This window comes from Thalassophryne amazonica, chromosome 22 (assembly GCF_902500255.1).
Source record: "Thalassophryne amazonica chromosome 22, fThaAma1.1, whole genome shotgun sequence".
Lineage (NCBI taxonomy): Eukaryota > Metazoa > Chordata > Actinopteri > Batrachoidiformes > Batrachoididae > Thalassophryne > Thalassophryne amazonica.
The window spans coordinates 30254023-30275426 of NC_047124.1; the positions used below are offsets into that span (position 1 = coordinate 30254023).

The 21404-nt window shown below is 41.3% G+C and overlaps 1 protein-coding gene across 1 annotated transcript; it reads right to left on the minus strand.

Moving 5' to 3' along the window:
- Positions 1-597: 597 nt before the first annotated feature.
- st8sia1 (ST8 alpha-N-acetyl-neuraminide alpha-2,8-sialyltransferase 1) lies at positions 598-19646 on the minus strand. The gene is made up of 5 exons (XM_034163347.1): positions 19141-19646; positions 16030-16174; positions 5278-5387; positions 3989-4081; positions 598-1734 (listed from the first exon to the last, which is right to left on the minus strand). The coding sequence occupies exons 1-5, from the start codon at positions 19317-19319 to the stop codon at positions 1254-1256; spliced, it is 1008 nt and encodes a 335-aa protein (XP_034019238.1). The 5' UTR covers positions 19320-19646; the 3' UTR covers positions 598-1253.
- Positions 19647-21404: the final 1758 nt, after the last annotated feature.

A 21404-nucleotide genomic window follows, 5' to 3' on the forward strand; every position in this document is an offset into this window, starting at 1 on the left:
AATCTCACTGAATTTCGCATTGCTTCCACTTATAAGAAAAAGCTAAAATCAGTCTGCAAGCCACTTTGTAAATATAAACAAATATATTTGTACACGGGCGTACCATCTTGTGCACAAAAATAAATACCACTGCCAGAAAAAACGGAAAAAAGGACGGAGGCTCGGCCGCTCCACGGTTCAGTTTTAAAAAGAAGAATGACATAAATAACTGTACATTAAAGAAAAAAAAATCAACACATTAAAGTTTAGTAAAATGTCACTGTTCATATCACTGAGCGTGAGCACGGTGCAAATCAGATTGCTGCACTTTTCGCTTGGCACTTCGCAAATTTAGCACAACTAATAGTCGCTGTTAAGAAGCCACCAAGGTGGATAAAGCAAATTTATTGCGCAAACTTGTGGTTAGTTTCTGTACATATTCAGTACTTATTCGGAAAGGAATTGCGCTTATTAAAACTCAAATTTGGCAAAAGCACAAAAAAGCGCATTTCTCCAAACACCAGGATGGGCTCATTTTCCCTCTTTTTAACAAAATTCCCAGCTATTCCGCTGAATGTTCTAGAGCTATAATACTTGAAATGCCATTTCTAACATTTCCCATTTTTGAACTAAAGCTGTATTTGGCACTAAAAAATGCCAATCAAGTGCTTTTGTTGCGGAAAAGCAGCGTTTCATTGCAGCCAGTGTTCTGTGTCACCGTTCTTCGCTAGTAAATTTCAATCCTATTCAAAGCAGAGACCAGGACACCATTATGGGGCTCTTGTTCCTCGTATTGCTGAGCACTTTCAGTGCATTTTATTTTTCCCCACCCCCTGTCCACCGCTCCTTCTATCTGCTTCACAAAAGACTCGGAGGGGGAGGTTTGGTCCAGCTGCCCCATATGTCAGTCAGATACAGTATTCAGCACAAGAAAGACAAAAAAACCCCCTACCCATAAGACCCCTGATACTTTTATAGCTGTTAGTCCCAGTTGAGGCATAAAAAAATAAGATCAGTGCATATACATCATTGGAAATCTGGAATGGCGATATGGCAAATTGGGAAAGAGTGAATGTTTTTCTTTGAGTGCCGTTGGTTACGTCCCTGATGCTGCTGGTCTGAGTGCAGGACATTCTCATGGTAATTAGGGATTAGAAGCAGGGACAGCAGGGTGCATACACGTGCACACGCGTTCGTCAGGACAACAAGTATCCTGCATCTTTATTTGCTTCCAGCAGCATGTTTGGCTCCGACGGACTGCTGCTTGGTGCGCTCTAACTCCTCCCATCCTGAGGGGAGCACCGTCCCACGCGCACGCGCAGCGTACCGCTTTTGTGCAGGTGCCAAAGCTGCACAAACTCCTCCGGCATGGCGTGGAACCACTTGTAGGGCAGGATGTTGTCATAGTAATGATGGCTGACCGGTTTCTCGTCCAGGCCAACGGAAAACGGCCAGAAGCCGTAGGCCGTCACTTCTTCGCACAGCGCCAATGCCAGGCTCACCAGGAAGAGCCCCGTGGAGAGGCGTTTGGCGTGCACGCCGCTGGCCTTCCAGAATTTTCCCACCGAGCGCAGGAATTCCGGGTTGGCAAAGAGCACGGTGAGGTTGGAGGAGGTGTCGGCCAGAGCGTAATATGCCCGCAGTGATGGGTCCGTGCCCGGCTTCATGGAGAAGGCGGGCATGTACATGTAGCTGGAACCGTAAACCTTCACGCTGTCCACGAAGGCTTTTCTCGACCACAGAAGGTTCTGGAATCTAAAAAAAGAGCGATAAATTCAGAAAGGATAAAGGAACAGGTGAAAACAAACTTACTTCAATGGTGAAATTTAAGCGACTAAGAGGAATTGTCTGTTTGTGGAAGTACAGTACTTTAATTTGGATTTTTCAAAGGACTTCAATTGCACTTCGCAATTCAAAATTTTTTTTTTTTTAGAGTACCATTGGGACTGTAAATTATTCATGGAGAAACACTAATTGGGTTTCTGTTACCCTCCAGATTGTGCAAATTTAAGTAGCAAATTGAAAATATGCTTAATGGAAACGTGATTTTCGAGAAAAAACCTTCCAATTATTGCAATAACGTTTTTACACTCGCATGACGTGGTTTGAAAAAGCCTTATTTTTAAAAAGTAGATGCTATACCACGACTACACAGTTCTTGTGAAACCATCGCTAGAATGACTAGTTATCGCGATAACACCGAAAACAGCATTTACATTCTATCAATTAGCAGAAACGCTGCCACTTTGATATTCTGCTTTATCGACATTCAATATCGCAAATTTTTTTTCGCAAATTTGTACTGGAAACCCAGTGAGTCAATCAATCAATCAACTTTTTTTTTATATAGCGCCAAATCACAACAAACAGTTGCCCCAAGGCGCTCTATATTGTAAGGCAAGGCCATACAATAATTATGAAAAACCCCAACGGTCAAAACGACCCCCTATGAGCAAGCACTTGGCTACAGTGGGAAGGAAAAACTCCCTTTTAACAGGAAGAAACCTCCAGCAGAACCAGGCTCAGGGAGGGGCAGTCTTCTGCTGAGACTGGTTGGGGCTGAGGGAGAGAACCAGGAAAAAGACATGCTGTGGAGGGGGGCAGAGATCGATCACTAATGATTAAATGCAGAGTGATGCATACGGAGCAAAAAGAGAAAGAAACAGTGCATCATGGGAACCCCCCCACAGTCTACGTCTAAAGCAGCATAACCTATGGGTGAGTGACATCACCCATAGGTTTTCTGACCTATGACCTGGCATGAAGCTCAAAAGGGGCGGTCCCAAATATCGCTATTTTGGCAGTGCGTGACTCCTCCTACCAACTATCCAATCCACAAATGGGTAAAGAGGTGGAGTGTGGACAGGACTGACATGGCATAGGCGGGACAAATACAATCCAAACATGCCAGCCCATCTTAGAGTTAGAAGACAAGCTAAAGCTAACAAGCTAACCTTGGTTTGAGTGTTTCCTTCATGCATATTATTGGGCAAAGCATGCAAACTGCCTCAGCAGAACAGGAGAAATCACAATGAAAGGGGTCTTTATACCTGCTAATTACTGCAAATGTTGCAAATATATAAATTAAGTATGACTAAAATGTTACTCCAACAGAAATACTGGAGTACAGACTTCTTTGATGGAACAATAGTAAAATTAACTGCACAGCAAGCTTTATATTAATCCCTCAGACTGTACACCTCCTCACTCGGGGGGAGGAGGAGTAACGGGAAGACAGAGGACGGGAAGGAGAGGAACAGTATTAGCCAGTAAACCAGTAGCAAGCAATATTTCTGGTATGTATATTTGTGGATTAATATTTATATTTGCAATATTTGTCATGAAATGCTGAGAAAGAATTACTGAGTTCAGCTCGCCGGGCCCAAGACCCATTTGCCCACACGAGCTGTCACTCAGAGTGACCTCACCGCTAACTCTTCAGAACTTTTTTTTATAGCATAAACTGATTACTTGTATAAAAGTTCAATCCCTGTACAGTTGTCATGAACAGACTGATTCATTTTACCATAGGGTTCTATGGAGGGTGCCTGACTTTTGAAGCCTGCCTCAAGTGGCCACTCAAGGAACTGCAGGTTTTGGCACTTCCATGTTGGATTCATTTAGGTTAGGTTAGGTTAAACTTTATTGTCCCCACAGGGGAAATTTGTCTTGGGCTCACAGTGTTGTTTAACACATAAACAACATTCACAACATTTAACATCCGAACACAAAGACAACATTACAACAGTCAGCTGGTCTGCACGATTTCAACAAAAGGAATATGACCATGTCATGATATTGCACAATCCCAAGTAAAGTGCATTTGCAAATAAAGTGACTTCAGTATATTGCAAGTGTCCAATAAATAACATAATTACAATTCAACAATTAAAAAAAAAAAAAAAAAAAAAAACTTTAGGCAATTTTGCACTGATAAATTTTGAACGGGGCAACAATATCAAGAAGAGCCATTCTACTTTTTCAAACAAACAAACAAAATGCTCAGTACCTTTTCTCTATGATGCTGGGGTTGGCTGTCACCATGTGAGTTCTGGTTCCCACATCGTCCACATATTCCTTTGAAAGTGGTGGAAGATTACACCTACATGAAGAGAATGCATATTAAAAACCGTTCAGCTTCTTCCCCCAAATGTTGGTAGAATTGTTAATTTTATCAAGAAGAACAATTGTTTAAATTTGGTGGCAATCCGAAGATCGGGAATTCTGGATAAATTTTTCGTTCTTTAGACACAAGTCATTTAATTCCCCAAAAGTTAATTCAACGGTCTTAATGAAACCTGTCAGTCAAACATATCTCATTCCCGAAAATTATCAAGTGAAATTTTGTCTGGGTTCGGATTTTTGATATGGAACACTAACTAAGTAATTACATGGACATTACCTCTGGATGGGCAAACTGGAGTGGCGGTTCCCATCTTTAAAAAAGGGGACACGTGAGTGTCTTCCAGTTATAGGGGAATGACACTTCTCAATGTCCCTAGGAAAGCCGAAGCCAGACTTCAAACAATACCCAAAATTCGAGTTGAGGAGGAGCAATGTGGGTTCCATCCTAGTCTTGGAACAATGGACGAGCACTTTACCCTTCCATGGACTTGGAAAAGGCATATGACTGGGTCCTCTGAGGTGTCCTGTGAGGGGGGGAAGGGGGTCTCCCTATTGAGGTATTCCAGGCATGTCCAATTGGGAGTTCCCGGGGAAGACCAGGGATTATATCTCCCAGGTGGTTTGGGAACAACTCAGGTTCCACCAGCAAGAGTTAGAGAACTTGGCTGGTCTACCTGGTCTACTGCCACTGCAACCTGGACCTGGATAATGAATGAACGAATGATTGAATTCTGGTTTGATTTTGGCCCCATGTCTTAGAGTTTTAGCCAATTATTCCCACAATCAAATCCCGTTGTCCTTGGCTTACCCTCGATCTTTGTTCTAAATGAGATCAAAACTGACATTTTCTACATATTCGGACACAAAGTCGGGACTAAAGATGCTACGGCCACATAGGCTCCTGCTTGTGGGTGTAATCAAGCTGCAAATTCCTTTTTTTCCCCTTTGATATGATGCATTTTTTTTTGTTCTTTCCTACGGTTTCCTTGTGGCATCACTGCAGCCCCCTGTTTGTTTCCGGGCCGGAGTCAACATCAGTTCACATCAAGTCAGGAGGAGCAGTGAAGCAGTGATCGGAGTCCACATACACGCGCGCACACACACACACACACACACACACACACACACACACACACACACACACTCTCACGCAAAGGCTTCTTTGTCTCTCACCGCATGATGAAGTCGGCCTGGTCGATGTCCCGCCCGCATCCGCTGTGCCTGAGGATGCCACCATTTCCCACCACTGCGCATTTCTTCAGCAGCAGGTGCAGAGGGTTGTCCTGGACAGAAGAGACATTTTATTACTTGACGAGTTCCCCCCGACTTTTAGCAGAATGGAAATGCTGAGGCAGACATGAGACACAACTTGATCAGCGTTTAAAAGACAACCATGACTGAAGCACCACAACAGAAACAACTGTGTCCATTATGCGCCTTGGAGCACACACGCACACTTCTTTTTGCCTCGGGGTCTCTTTTGGACCGTGACGAGGGTCAGTGTCAATGAGAACAATACCCTTCTAACAGCACATCACGAAAGAGGGACCCAACAAACTCGGCTACAATTTGAGGACAGAAACTTTTATTACAGCGGAAAGTACTCAAACTCATTCCGGAAACTATGAGGATCCCTTTTCCTTTTGGAATAGCTGGTTGAAAATATTTTGTTCTTTCCTGATGAACACATTATCAAAATGTATCATTTTCCCCTTAACTCAGCCTGTCAAGCTTAAAGGCTAAGCTGGTAGTTAGTGGCCGGGACAATAATTATGCCTTTGACATCGAGGAAAAGCTCGCCGATCTTTTTGGGACCCCTTGATGCCCCGAGCGTGACACTTGAAAAGCTGAGTAATGAGTCAGTGCAATTGTACTGAATCTAAACTTGCAATACATTCCTGGAGTCAACCACAAAGACCGTCTGTCTGTGATGGAGACATTCATGAGATCAAGAGACTTGTGGGAAGAGTTGATGGAGCCATGAGGTCATTGGATGGAGGTTGGTGATGGTGATACTTTTGTAGGAGTATGTAGGTCAGAGTCTTTAGGGTCCACTGCATCTTACTGTATGATGTGAATGCTAACTAGTAACCCAAGGCCATGATTGGATGTCTCTGGTTCTCAGTCTTGTCAGAGCATCCTTGGTTACAGTTGGAACATCTCTGTGTCCAATACATTTACTTAACCCTCAAGGCATATATTTTTGTGCACCATTTTTCTCATTTTAATCAGAAAAAAAGGTTTCCTACCATGAATTTGTTAATCTATTTGTCCTGCATTTGTTCAGATAATTTTGCAAAGATCAGCTGATCCGTGTGGCAAGTATAATCCAAACTTGTGCAGGGTCACTTATGACCCCAGGAAGATCTATGAGATTTTTGACATTATAAATTCAGATCGTATTGTAATTTACCAACTCTAGTCATTATATTTCACTTTTTAGCAAGGAAGCATGAAAACAGACCTAGATTAGCAAGATTTATAGCTGCACAAGCATTGAGATCGATTCTCGGTGCCCAGAGTGAGGATGAAAAGGATGATGGACAACTATAGTAGAAAGTGAAATAAATATGAAGAACCCTAAGACAGATCATTTATGTAGATGTATTCCAATATAAAGTCAATGAGGTCATAAATAACCCCACTCGGTCATATTAGTCACTAAAATAGCCTGGTCGCTTGCCGGTTAAGAAGACCCAGAAGAGGTATAGTACTTGTATTGTGAGATGGCTACAATCCAGATATGGGCATCGACACCCAGGACAGATCCATCATATGGTGGACATGTAGATGCATGGTCCAAGCACATCCTCCCAGACCTAACCTGAGACAAATATGGTCTTGAGGTGGTCTCCTATTGCTGATTTTTGGTACCCAGTTGTGCATGTTCTGGTGCAAAAAACTCAACTGATCACCCAACAAACCAACCAACCAAAAACAAACAGGATACCCAGTTGGGGCTGGAAACAGGTGTAATCTGCAGTAAAAAGTAGTATTATTGAACATATTGAACAATCTGGAAAGTTTTAGCCATCTTTAAAAAAAAGTTGTGATATTGGATTAAATAGTGATCCACAAAATGTGAATAATTTAAGCGCCGATCTGGATATTCTTGTGTAAAGGTAGATGAAATTGGATGAGCGGGTTCAATATGTCGTAATCACGACTGACTGTTCTCTGAGCAGAAGGCGTCTTCTGATCCTATTCCTCAAAATGAAAAGCATGCTGCTCTCTTCAGCAGAAGACAATTTTGAGATGTTAATGGAGACATTTTAGCTTTTTGGAAAGTGTTGGGAAAAATGCAGAAGTTGTGTTTTGCAGAAGAACATTTGTGTAATGGGAATCATACATAACTACTTATCGGGCTTGATTTTTTCAATTTTCAAATAAGGACAAAAGTTGGGGCCAAAATGATGTCGGCTGGTATTAGCCAGTACACTGAAAAAAGAGAATGTTTGAACCAACTTAAAAAGTGTTACAATTTGTAAAATCCTGAATGAATTAAGTTGTTTGAACTCACGTTTGAAAGTTAAATCAACTCTAACTTACAAACGTAAGTTGAAACAACTTAATTCATTCAGGTTTTTACAAATTGTAACACTTTTTTAAGTTGGTTCAAACATTCTCTTTTTTCAGTGTAATAATGTAGCATGAAGGGAATGTATTTGTACTATTTGCTTAGGTTTGGGCAACCTTATGGTCTTTTATCAAGAACTATCCTAATCTGGCGTGCATCAATAAATAGACAAACAATGTTGTTTTTGAACCCACACAAACTGAGCATAACTGATTGGTTGTGATGCAATGAGGGCGATGCCGATTGGAAGCAAAACTACACATCTTAGAGGTGGAAGTTATTTTGTGAACATGGCATCTGAAGAATGGCAGTGTCAAAATGGCAAATAAATAAATAAATCACCACTTCCGGCCAGAACTTTCACAATAAAATCAGAAAACCAAATCCACTGATTTGTAATTTGGACAACTGGGAGTTTGATTTCCGGCTGCCGCCGCGACGACTGGAATGCGCTCGCAACAAAATAGATAAAAATAAGAGAATTGTATGATTCAGACAATTTTATTTCTTTGTTTTTTGAGTGAAAAATGGTTTGACACAATTTTTGTCTGGGCAATCACACGCATATACGCAATAATTTTTCGTTATGATTTTATTGGTATATCAGCTGTTAATCCACGCAAAATTTGGGCATTGCTGCGTTATGTTTAACTCCTCACCTGCACCACGATGGCAGAAACATTACTCCATATCCGGTCATTGTAGCCGACCTTTAAATCCGTTGCTGCTCAAACGCTGCCTTGAAGTGACGGGCTTTGTATCCAGGCAACCGCATGCACAGTTAATCATGTGTCTCTTAGGAAAAGCCAACGCGTGCCTGCAGTGACGGAATCTATGCAAATAAAGACGAAAGTGTGTGTGTGTGTGTGATGCTTATAGAAATCTTCAGTTTTGAGTCTATCTACACCAGATTTGGTGTGCTGAATGCTAAGGGTTGCATGAACATATTTAATCTATGTTTTGTTGTCCATTTAACAGAATATTCATATTTTTTCTTCAATTTCCGATTAGTCAATGGGCAGCCATGCTTGTGGCTATAAATAGCTTGGCCATACTTATTCCACCTACTCATAAAGGCATGCAGAGCTGGAGTAAAAAGCTGGCAGTTTTTTTCGGGTATTTCTGACGTGTGGTTCATGATGGCGGTTTGAATGGTTTGGGTGTGAGTATTAACCCTTAGAGCACCAGTGATGCTCTCCTCCATCCTGGACATGGTTTCATCATAATTCAGTTAATAGATTATATCTTTATACATTGACATTTAGAAAGATGAGACTGTTCTGAACATTTTGATATGCAACAAATGGTCATTATATGAAAAATAAGCACTTCAGAAGGGGAATTTCTTAACGTATGATAAAATAAAGAAAATACCCTTTGGGCTCTAAGGTTTAAAAATTATGGCCAGCTTATTGCCTCTGTAACCATGCTAACATAAGCTAAGCTGTGATACCTGCTAACAGACTAACCACACTACATAACAAATTAAATAGAGTGAAAATTACTGGAGTACACACTTCTTAGATTATCCGATAAGACAGTTAAAAGCACAGTAAGTCATATTATTACAGATATTTGCCATAAAATCCTCAGAAAAGAGACACTCAGCACATGCTAATGTTAATCCGTTAGCATTGCGGTATGTGATGCTAGTGAGTTCAAAAAGATGGCATCATTTTCAAGATGTGAATGATTAAATCCACTGGGGATCACTGCTGTTAAGACTTCATTTGTTGTGCTGGGAGCTTGAGTCAGTATGGGCATATTTAAAATGTGTTTTATTGTGCACTTACTGGGATATTCATGTTAAAAGTTTTGAGGAGCAGAGATTGGAGTTTGGTGTAGATCACAAATGTCTGCAGAATCTCACACTGCTATTAAATACATAAATGACACCATCCCTCACACGTTGTTGCCATGGGAATGAAAAAAAATGTTTGTAGCATGGCCCAAGCAGAGGGTCACCAAGTTGAGTCTGGTCTGCTTGAGGTTTCTTCCTTAGAGGGAGTTTTTCCTTACCACTGTTGCTCTGGGGGTTGGTAAGGTTAGACCTTACCTGTGTGAAACACTTTGAGGCAACTCTGTTGTGATTTGGCGCTATATGAATGAAAATAAATTGAAATTGAAATAACGACAATAAATTGATTAGAATTTTATTAACTTTGATGGATGCATCAGATGGATTGATGAATGCTGCCACCTGCTGGACATGTCTAGACTTGTTGCAGGGAATCATCATCATATGCACAACGCAAATTAGGAGCAGGTGTGGTTGCCTTTGTCAGTTATTTTTATTTTTTTAATTTCCAAAGCCAATGTTTGATCACAACCAAGGCCACAGCTACTTGTATCCAGGATGGTCTTACAAAAACAAACAAAAAAACAAAACAAAAAACAAACAAGTAAAAAAACAAACAAAATCACCACCAACAAAAAAGAAACCAAAACTAGAAGCACTCTGAGAGTGCAAACCTCCGCCAAGGCCATGGGGTCACTGACGCCACAACATCTACACGCCGTGGAATCATTGAACCTAAAAAAGTCTAACAATGATGTTTGCTAGTAAAAAACGTTTCATCTGCTGTGACTGGATAGCATGTATCCTTAGCGCTTGGCATCGCAGTTTATTGCAACTTGCATCTTTCCCAGAAGCTACTGTCATCTGAGCACTGATATTGAAATTGTATGTGCTTATAGACAAAAACAAATAAGAGACAAAATTCAATTTATTATTCAACTAAACTGCAAATATATGAATTTTTAACATTTATGAAACACTTCTCTAAATAAATAACAGTAAATTCTGAAATAGAACTATTTTTTAAGTGGTGCATGTGCTACACAAGGCCATAGGGTCACTGACCCTAAAGAGATTCCCTCCTTGCCACATTCAACAATTCAGTGTTACAACCAAAACTATGATACATACACTTTTCTTTCCTGTATATTTGACATCCTTGACCATGAAAACATACCACTAGAACTTGGAATCACTTTTATGTCTTTATTAGTTCAAAAGTTATTGTATAAAAACGATTTTTCGGTAATGGCGGTTTTCTTCTGGATCTAGCTCCATAACATTTGAAGCTACATCAAATCTGATGACACCTTACTGAATCAGTACAGATTTGGTGTTAGTTGTGCATCTCTAGCTTCATTTGTCACCTCACACTGACACATTTTCCATTTTCCCTATATTTTTACATATTCTGGATCACCAGATCCGGAATCCGGATCCGATCATCACCAAACTTTGTTGTTTGATAGAACATTTGACTATGTTACACCCTAATTTTTTTTCAAGCCTTTCTGCCTTGTTTTTGTGGAGTTAGAAACTAGAATGTCAAAATTCCCCCTATCCAGCAATGGTGAAGAATCCTTTAAAAAATTCCTGGATCCAGATCGTGATCCGGATCACCACTAAAATTTAATCACTTGTTCCTCTTGTCATTTCCAACCACTCCACAAAATTTCATCAAAATCCGTTCAAAACTTTTTGAGTTATCCTGCTGACAAACAGACAGACAAACAAACAAGCAAACAAACTCGACCGAAAACATAACCTCCTTGGCGGAGGTAAAAAAAAACAATATCAATTTAATTTTTATGATTTTGTACAGGATGAGTTCATCAAACTGAAATTTAACAGCGACTCTAATATAATAAATGTTAACAGAAAGCATACGACACATAAATGCTGTGTTTGGGCCGTTATCTAACCAGTAATTTCAAAACAAAGCTCTAATTGGCACATTCTTTGGCTAGACGCCCAGATAGCCGTCATCAGTTCTGTGTTGTGTAGCTGGTTGGTCAAACCTGCAATCGTTGAGCCTGTGTGAGTTGGTACTTCACCCATCCCACTAAACTACTAGTTACCTTAATTCTAAAAATATCCAAAGTCAACATTAGATACCGACACACAAATTTCCATTTGTAGAAGGCAGCAGCAGGCTGTGCAGGAATGTCAGGCTCAGGAAACCAGCATACAATCATTTCAAACAAAATGGTACAATATGAATGCACATTTCTAATTTAAGGGGTACATCCATCCAAAACTTGCACAGATTTGGGGGCAATTTCTCAAAAGCTGAGCATTTACTGATTATTCTTGTAATATTATTGTCATATTGTCTTATACACATAATTTTAGATTGGTCAAAAAGTTTAATGCAATGTACAATGTTCCTGCTGAGGGTGAGTACTTTTATTCACTGTACATTATAAGTTAGTCATTACCTCTATTGTTGTCACTAAAACCCATACCATGCACATCGGTCCCACTGAAAACAACGAAACCACTGAGACAAAGTATTTCTGGTGGCTTGCTAAGCTATTTTCCAACATAAAAATAAGCTATAGAGACACTGTCATAGTGCACGGTCATGTGGTTTGGTTTAGTTTATTATCCTGTTTTCTGTTTCCTGGTTGTGTTCTTTTATTTAGTTTATCCCTCTGAGTTTTTCCATTTTTTTCCTCCATGATGAGTGTTTTCTTTGCTTTTGTTCTGTGACTTTGCTATGGTGTAGTTGCTTTGTTGTATCCCACGGTGCAAATTCTTGTTGTTTGTATTAGTGCCTATTGTTTTTAAAATTTGGATTAAAGAAGAGACATATTCTACAGGATATATTTTTGGATGATGGGTGGTGTGGATTAGCTCTCATGATGCGTCGGGTTGGTGCCAGTGTTAAAAAAAAGCCCTGACCCACGTGTCACTAGTGAAAACTGTTGATCCTTAAGGCAGTTGTTGAACATTTCCAGTAATATTATTCCATTGCTTTAATTATTTTTGTTGGTATGCTCACCTTGAGACAGCCAACACAGGTTAACGTTAGCTGCACAACTAACATTAGCTCTCTTGTCATGTTAGTTAACTTCGTAGGTAGCTCTACCATGCTGGAAGGGGACTAGTGAGGGAAGCCACCAAAAGTTGAATTTGACTACGGAATGTTTAATAACTGTTGCAACAAACATATTAATACACATTGGATGTATTCTAAAATATTTAAACAGAAATCAGTGTGGACGGCATTGGCACCAAACACTGGACTGGACGCACACCACATACGTTTGTGTTATGCACTTTAGACTCTGTGGTAAAGATTGTCAAGATAGGGCCCTTTGACCTTTGCCTCCAGTGATATTCCTATTGATTAACGGTCATTCAGAGAATGCAGAACCATCACTAATGGGTTCCCTGCGTACTAGGACAGCTATGGAACCACATACTCTGTCCCTCCCAAACTGGTTACGGTAAATGATTAAATCTGGAAAGCAGCTGAGCTTTCCTGATGTATCAAGAGGATATGAAACCCGGATCACTCTCCACATGTGGAGAGCTGACCACCAGGGCTTCGGGGGTCTGTAATCTCTCACTGCTAATTTGTTTGATGAGATTCCAACTTGTGGAATTTCTGCCAAAACACAACACTTACAGCTTATCCAGAGAAACCAGTATGTTGTTCCTGGAAGACCATGGTGCTGCTCTGTTTGCTTCAAAGCGTAAACACCACAAACCAAACTGCCTTCATTAAACTGTCAAACACTCATATTTTATTCCATCTGCACATCACTATTTAGATTTTAGAGCATAACTTACAGCAAATGATGTGTAAAAGAGGTTAAATTGTGCACTTTATTCTTACATCTCCAATAAATGAGCATCCACAGCTCGTGCTTTCAGATTACAGTTTGATATTCCTCCCATGCACCATCTGAGAATTTAGGCCGCCGGAGTATTGACAAGAGTAATGAGGAATCAATCTTGATTATTATTATAGATGTGATTCCCTGGATACAAAAACCACAGCAACAGCATTTCTCATTGGGTCGTGTTTCCAGACACGACCACCCTCACCCAAACACGAGCATCAAACCCAGTAAAAATAGTCCAACAGTCACTATCTGGATCCTAGATCATGTGGGCCCTCCTAGGTTCCGTTCCATGACCATGACAGAACGTACTTTGCTCATCCTGAACCTGAATTTCGACTATCGGTCGAAGACTCCTCTCTAGTACCCTGGCATTGGCTTTCCCAAGGAGGCTGAGTCGTGTAATTCCTCTATAACTGGAACACTTTTTTAAAAGATGGGAAACACCACCCCAGTTTGTCAGTCCAGAGGTATTGTCCACACAACATGGTACAGGCATGTACATGGTACAGCATGACAGCCCAACAACATCCAAAGACTTCAGCATCTCAGTGGGAATTCCATCTGCTCCCAGCGATTTGCCACTGAGGAGTTTTTTTGACTACGTCAGGGACTTCCATTAGACTTCCCTGCCTGCTCAAAGGAGGGCATGTCAGAGGAGAAGAGGAGATCCTCAAAGTGTTCCTTCCACCACCTGGTGATATCCCTTGCAAAATTTCAGCTGCTCTTTCCCAGAATACACATATGAACACTGAGCCTAGATTTGATCTGTTTTTGAACAGGAATGCAACAGACAAATGCACCGTTCTCAGTTTCTCCACTCATATCCACAGGAGCCTATAATTCTACCGGAGCTGTCATGCATGTGTTAGTGGCTTCCCTCACTTGTATCCTTCTAGCATGATCACTCAATAATTGAGGACTGCATACTTGAATTAGATTTACTGTACAGTATCATACAGTTTATATTTCTTAATGATTGATGTAATTGAAGTCCAATACATATTCACTGACTTGGAAATGTTCATGTATTCATTAATTAATTCATTTATTTAGCATTTTCCATTCTATTATAATTTATATATTGTGATATATATCGTTATCAGAAGAGGCTGCAATGTATATCGCAATATGGATTTTAGGCAATATCGCCCATCCCTAATCCGAACCCACACAAAATTTCAGTTGATTATTTTCTGTCATGAGTTCAGCCATCCACTGCATCATAGAGAAAAGGTACTGATCATTTAGTTTGTTTAGTTGTTTGAAAAGCAGAAAGGCTCTTCTTGAAATTTATTGAAATTTTGTGACCACGTCAGAGGTCACTGATGAAGCCAACAAAGCCACATCATCTGCAAAAAAGCAGAGATGTAGTTCTGAGGTCATCAAACTGGACACCCTCTAGTCCTTGACTGCACATTGTACTCCTGTCTGTGAATACCACATACTGGATTGGAGAAAACTGTCTTATAATCCTGAAAATATGGGAGTTCACTTTTCAACTATTGCCATTAGTAGGTTGGGTACGTCACACCAGTATTCTAGTTGAGTCCACCTCCCCAAGGCCTCAGTGGTTGATCGGTTTATAAAAACCAACACACAAGTTACTGTAATGTGTGTGTTGGTTTTTATAAACCGACCAACCACTGATGACAGGAAGCTCCATTTTCCCATAATGCCTTTTGGCATGTGTGTCTGTAAACGCTATAACCTTCAAAATTAGTGCATTACTTTAAAACTGAAACATATACGATACGACATACTTTATTGTCCCTAAAGGGAAATTTGTCTTGGACTTGTCTTGGATATAGCTGATATTTTCACTTTGTAAAAACGCAAAGTCTATCGTAGTTTCTGCAGAATGTTCCCATCGACTCACATATAATTTCAAGCCACAACCAAGTGAGTTGGATATGTCCTTACATAATCTTTAGTGTACTGTTGTGATGCAATGTGTTTGGAACACAGACATTAGTACATTACCCAGGCATAGGAATATAAGAATGCTTGGGTAGTGACACAATTTCTACACATTAGTATTTGTGGACGTAACATAGCGTAGCTTGTGTCTGTGTGTGTAGTACTGTGGTGACCAGAAAACAATGCATTCAAGCATTGCGTGCATAGACAATCATATGCGTAAAGTTAATGTGATGGGCACTTTTTTGGTTAGTGGCAAGTAAAGAGTGTGAAAAATAAGTAAACACAAGTGGCCTCGAACTTTCCTGGCTAATTTTTCTAGAGGCCAAGGCCAAGACCGAGTCATTACATAGTGAGGCCAAGGCATTACAAACCTGGCCTTGAGACCTCTAACACTAATACAGACACAAGAAAATGCTGAAATTGTTTCGTAATACCCTATTCGAACACACGTTGGGTGAGATAGACCTGTTTCTACCCCATCACTGACTTCACTGCTCGCTAAAAGCTTGACCATTCATCCCTCTATTCTGAGAGTGCCTCTCTATGCCCCTCCCACCTTCCATTACCAATCAACAAGGCTCCGTCTTGAAGCCAACAGCCTCTGCAGCAGTGTCATATTCCACTGAGTAGCAGAAAAAACATTTTCCATCAACTGATACATTGAAGGACCGTAGCCATGTCTGGACTGGGGAACTCTGTGGATGTCTCTTCTGTCGACAAATAAATTACAAAACCGCCAAAAACCACAACGGCATGAAAGATAAACAATATCTTACCTGTACAAAGAGGGAGTAGGTCTCGTTGTTGACGGTGTGGGAGTGGTAGAATTCCCCATCGTACCAGAGGACTTTCCCCACGGGAGAGTTCTCCTTGGTCACTGCAAACATCCTCCGCGGCTCGCAGCATTCAGACAGCAGCTTTCTGTGCAGACGGGAAGCGTAATTCAATTTGGCCTCTGTGATCTCCAAACAGTTTGACACTAATTACATAGAGCGGGTCAGGTGGGCTGCTGCCAACTAAGGTGCGACGTTATTTAATTCCGTGCTCGGAGAGCCGGTGCAATATCTGGCAATCTGTAGAACGCCAGTGCGAGGTCAAATACAGCATGCAACAGGAAACGATCTCATTATATGACTTCATAGTCCATTATCAAATCCCATCCAGGCAGGTGTTGGCTCAGTAACGGAACCATGGCTCACCTGTAGTACCTCCAAGTGGGTTGCAGCCCCCTAGTAGGGTATGAGAGTACTGCAGCTTGGCTGTGAGAGGTCATTAAATCTAAATTAAAAAGACATCTTTGATTGTCAATTCATTCATTCATTCATTTTCGATACCCACTTACTCCAGTTAAGGGTTACGGCGGGGCTGGAGCCTATCCCAGCAGTCATAGCGTGAAAAGCAGCATACACCCTGGACAGGACACCAATTTTGTAATAAAATTTTAAAGTACCCCCTGAAAGTACCAGAGGGTCGCCCCTTTGAGTCTGGTCTGCTTGAGGTTTCTTCCTCAATATCATCAGAGGGAGTTTTTCCTTACCACTGTCACCTGTGTGCTTACTCTAGGGGTTGGTAAGGTTAGACCTTACTTATGTGAAGCGCCTTGAGGCAACTTTGTTGTGATTTGGTGCTATATAAATGAAAATAACTTGAAATAAATAAATTGAAATGACCTTCAAACCATTGGTTGTTTTTAAAATGTAACCAGACTATCTAAATGAAAATACTTTTTCTTTGTCTCGTGTCGATCAAAATTGTGATTTTCGGTGGGAATCAGACGATTTTCAAATTTCAAAGTGGGCTCTGTGGTTACATTTGGGAATGGCTGATCTTGATATTTCTTCTGTAGCCATCAAGATTTGCCATGAATCATCTAAGTGGTTTCTTTAGCCTCAAGTCAGATTAGCTACAAAAGAGGGCGAGAAACTTTTTCAATCTTTGAATAAATTCTAATAATTTCCATCTATACCTTCCTTTCCATCAAGGGGACCTATACCTTGATCCTAGCATCTTTCACATCAACATCAACATTGCCTCCAACTGGTCACCTGAATTGGTTATCCAGAGATATTCCAAATCTGAAGGGGATACAAGTCAATTTACGTCAACTGACGAAGCCACTTGGTGAAATATCTCAAAGAAAACTCAAGTCTTGCCACTTTTGAGGAAACTTCCCAAGAAAACAAAGAGCTCAACCAACAGATCTGCCAGGGTTCAAGGCATGAAAAAGTGGAGTACACCTAGCTCCTAGACTGAACCCGTATCACCTCCTTGAACCATCTGCAGGTGTCACCCATTCAGAATGAACGCAACTGACGTTACCTCGGGGAACTACTTTGTCTCACATATACAAGAAGAATAAGATCCTGTGACCTATATATTGGTTGGCCAAAAATACTGGCCGATATGAGCTTTTTACAAACACTAGTGCCCGTAGGAAGTATTCCTATAGAAAAGTGGTAGCTTTGTTGACGATCTTTGTTGAAACTGGCGCCTGAGAACGTTCCGCCTTGTGACAACAATGATGATGACTTCAAAATAAAGGTTTTGAAAATTAATCCCAAATATTTTCATAATAAAGGATGCACATCATCATGCCATGCTCAAGCCATATCCGAAAGCTGAGGCCGATCTGACAAACAGAAACATACACACACACACACACACACACACACACACACACACACACACACACACACACACACACACACACACACACACACACACACACACACACATCTTGCTTTCTAGATAAATATTGGTATCTGCATTATTTTTACCGACATACACTATGCAGAAAAACACTTTGGCTCTTGGAAATGTTGTCATTACAGTTTGTACAGAAGAGAGTGCTCTGACTATGTTGTTTAGAATGCTGTTAAGCATGCCTGGGACCCCCTCACCCCTTGGTCACATGAGCTATAAGAGGAAGAAGCAACCAGAAGCCACTCATTTTCAATCAGAGTGGGCGTTTTACAGCAACAAGAGGTAAGTGGTCCCTATGTTACCAGCTAGGCAGGGCCAAAATAGACAAGAAGTCTGTTTTACCACTGTTGCCAACGTAGGACCTGAACCTTTTGAAGCACCTTGGGGGGATTGATATTGTGATAAAAAAATTATTTTAGTCAAATGGCAATAAAATAGCGACTGCCAATCTGATTGAAGGCAGCAAAAATCCCGGGGCCCAAAAGCGCCAGGGATTCTGGGCCCCATGAAAAGAAATCTTACTGCTCCCCCCCCAAATATTATTTTGTCAATATTATAATTGTAATAGGAGCCTCTCTGGGCCTCTGTCAATCATGGGCCCCTAGAATCCTTCTCCTTATTCTCCCCTTTTCAGTACCCCTGGAAGGCCAGGTTTACATACATTGGGTGATTGTTGGTTATGTGTGTAGTTATTTATAATAAAGTTCATGTTGAAACTAAAACATCAAGCTTTAATTACATTACATTTCTTTGACATAAGAGTTTGATAATGAAACGTCTATTTTTTACGTACATATCGGCAGATATATCGATGTTTTTTTTTTTCCTTCCCAATATTAGTATCAGTATCGGACCCCAAAAAATCCATATGGTGGAGCTCCAAGTAGACTGTGATCCTCCACCTTCTGGCAAAAGGTGAGTTTTTCCTTTGATCTTACAGTTCTTTATGACATCATAAGGAAGACTGCATTTAAAAGAAAACTTATGAGTGACACCAGTGTGAAGTCAGAAAGACAATTCTTGAGATGCCAAACAAGAGGAAAAAGGGAATCTCAATCAGGTCTAGCTTCCACGCAAAAACACCCACAAAACACGCACCTTCAAAGGCTTTTAAACCCGCTTTGATACCAGACTCTCGTGATTAGTTCCTTGTAAATTCTTAACAAGGTCACCACCAGACGAACCTGTACAGATCGATGCCAGTCTGGTTCTTCTCCCACCCGTGTCCCTGCCTCAGCACCTCGTCCACGATCTCTTTGTCGCGTGGGAGCCTGTAGACGGGGAAGATGTAGAACCAGCCGAGTACCAGCACGCACAGCGCGGCCCACACCGGCAGCTTGCTCCGGTAACACCGGACCACCATCGTCCCCGATCGCGCGTGGTCCGCTGCGCACAACACGCTGCGCGTTCACGTCGGAACCGGCGGACGTGCACAAAGAAGACGCAGGCTCGGTTCGAAGCTGGCGGCCCTCATCCCGGGGACGAGTTGGAGTGTGACTGGAGGCTGCTTTGGATCACGGATCGGTGTGGAAATCCGGTTGCGCGTCGGTGAGGAGGCGCTGATCGCAGCGGCTCGCCGTCGGTTGCGGGTTTTTGATGCACTTTGTCGGTGTCTGCAGGAATCCGCCGCTCCGGTGTCGGTGCATCATCGCCATCACTCCCGCCTGCAGAATCATCTCCTCCCGGTGACCCGGTGCATCCCAGTGCGCCCGATCCGCTGCTCCCCGACCCGCATCGCTGCTCCTGTGGTTTGGGCCTCCTCGGTCCGTAGTGCAGGAGTAACCGGACCGGCCTCCTCCCACCTCCCCCTCCACCTTTCGTCTGTCACACACACCCCCTCCTTCCTCTTCTCCTCCCCCATCGCCCCCTCCGCGCGGACAAAGTGCTTCTTGTGCGGTGGGAGGTGCGTCAAGTTCGACAAAACAACAAATAGAAAACGGAAGTTGGTACATTCGGCATCAAAATAAAATTCCCTGTCGTGCAGACTTTTTAAGAGGATCAACAAATGTGTCACATTAACCATTCAGGAATTAAAGACATTTTTAGACATAGTCCCTCCATTTTTAGAGGCCACACGTAATCATAAAACATAAATATAAGGATTAGCTTTAATACAACTGTGCTATTTTACGGCCAGTTTTCTTTAGTCAAGGCAGGGGATGGATACATGAACATTCCGGTGCTACTCAACATGTCTTAAGGTACCTTGACAGTGGCACAAATTTGATTACCGCACACGTAAAGCTGTTGTAAACTGTGCATTAGTTGCGCGTGCAAATGTGTAAAGAAAATTTTGAAATGTTCAAAACATCTGGCACGCATTCATTTTGTGAACTAGACGTGAACATTACGCAACCTATTCGAAAATACTGTGTCACTATGAGTCAATGCGTCTTATTGCACGCAGCGCATCTGAACGCGATGTTACATCTAGAATAAACATAATTTTACATACACATTATGTAACACATGAGAAGGAATGACAGTGCAACTGCTTTACCAAGCCATTACAATATAAATATTTTAAGTAACTACCTTTGAGATGATTCCAAATGCGTTCTCCACTGCACGACGTTCACAAGATAACCTGTGTCACATTAACCATCCAGGAATGAAGCTATTTTTAAACATAGTCCCTCCATTTTCAGAGGCCACACGTAATCATAAAACGTAAATATAAGGATTAGATTTATACAAATGTGCTATTTTACAGCCAGTTTTCTTTAGTCAAGGCAGGGGATGGATACATGAACATTCCTGTGCTACTCAACATGTCTTAAGGTACCTTGACACTTGCACAAATTTGATTACCGCACACGTAAAGCTGTTGTAAACTGTGCGTTAGCTGTGCGTGCAAGTGTGCAAACAAATGGTTGAAATGTTCAAAACTTCTGGCACGCATTAATTTTGTGAACTCAATGTGAACATTACGCAACCTATTCAAAAACACTGTGTCACTACGAGTCAATGCGTCTCATTGCACGCAGCGCATCTGAACGCATTGTTACATCTATAATAAACATAATTTTCCATATACATTATCTAACACATAAGAAGGAATGACAATGCAACAGTTTTACCAAACCATTACAATATAAATATTGTAAATAATTACTTTTGAGATGATTCCAAATGCGTTTCCCACTGCACGACGTGCATGAGATAACCTGCAGCTGTAGATAATTTCTCTGTGATTCTGGGAGCGATGAGCGATGGTTTAATCAGCCAAGTTCTAAGAGCAAAAGCATCATTGGCTACGAAGTGATTATTTTATATAATGGGGTGTCAAACGGGAAAAGCGCGGCATCCAGCAGGACAAAGTGAGTTGCACTGGCGTGACGAATTACGCAGCAGTGCGGGGATCAAATTCATGCAAGTGTCAAGGTGGTTTAGACCCAGTTTACACCAGTCATTAAGAAATACAAGAATTATAGTACCACATGGTAAA

Excerpts from the sequence above, each read along its gene's own strand:
- st8sia1 (XM_034163347.1), bottom strand. The coding sequence starts at position 19,319 with ATGGTGGTCCGGTGTTACCGGAGCAAGCTGCCGGTGTGGGCCGCGCTG. Across the intron at positions 16,175-19,140 it reads ACTGGCATCGATCTGTACAG|AAAGCTGCTGTCTGAATGCT; the intron begins GTTCGTCTGGTG and ends CCGTCTGCACAG. Across the intron at positions 5,388-16,029 it reads CCTACTCCCTCTTTGTACAG|GACAACCCTCTGCACCTGCT; the intron begins GTAAGATATTGT and ends TCTTCTGTCCAG.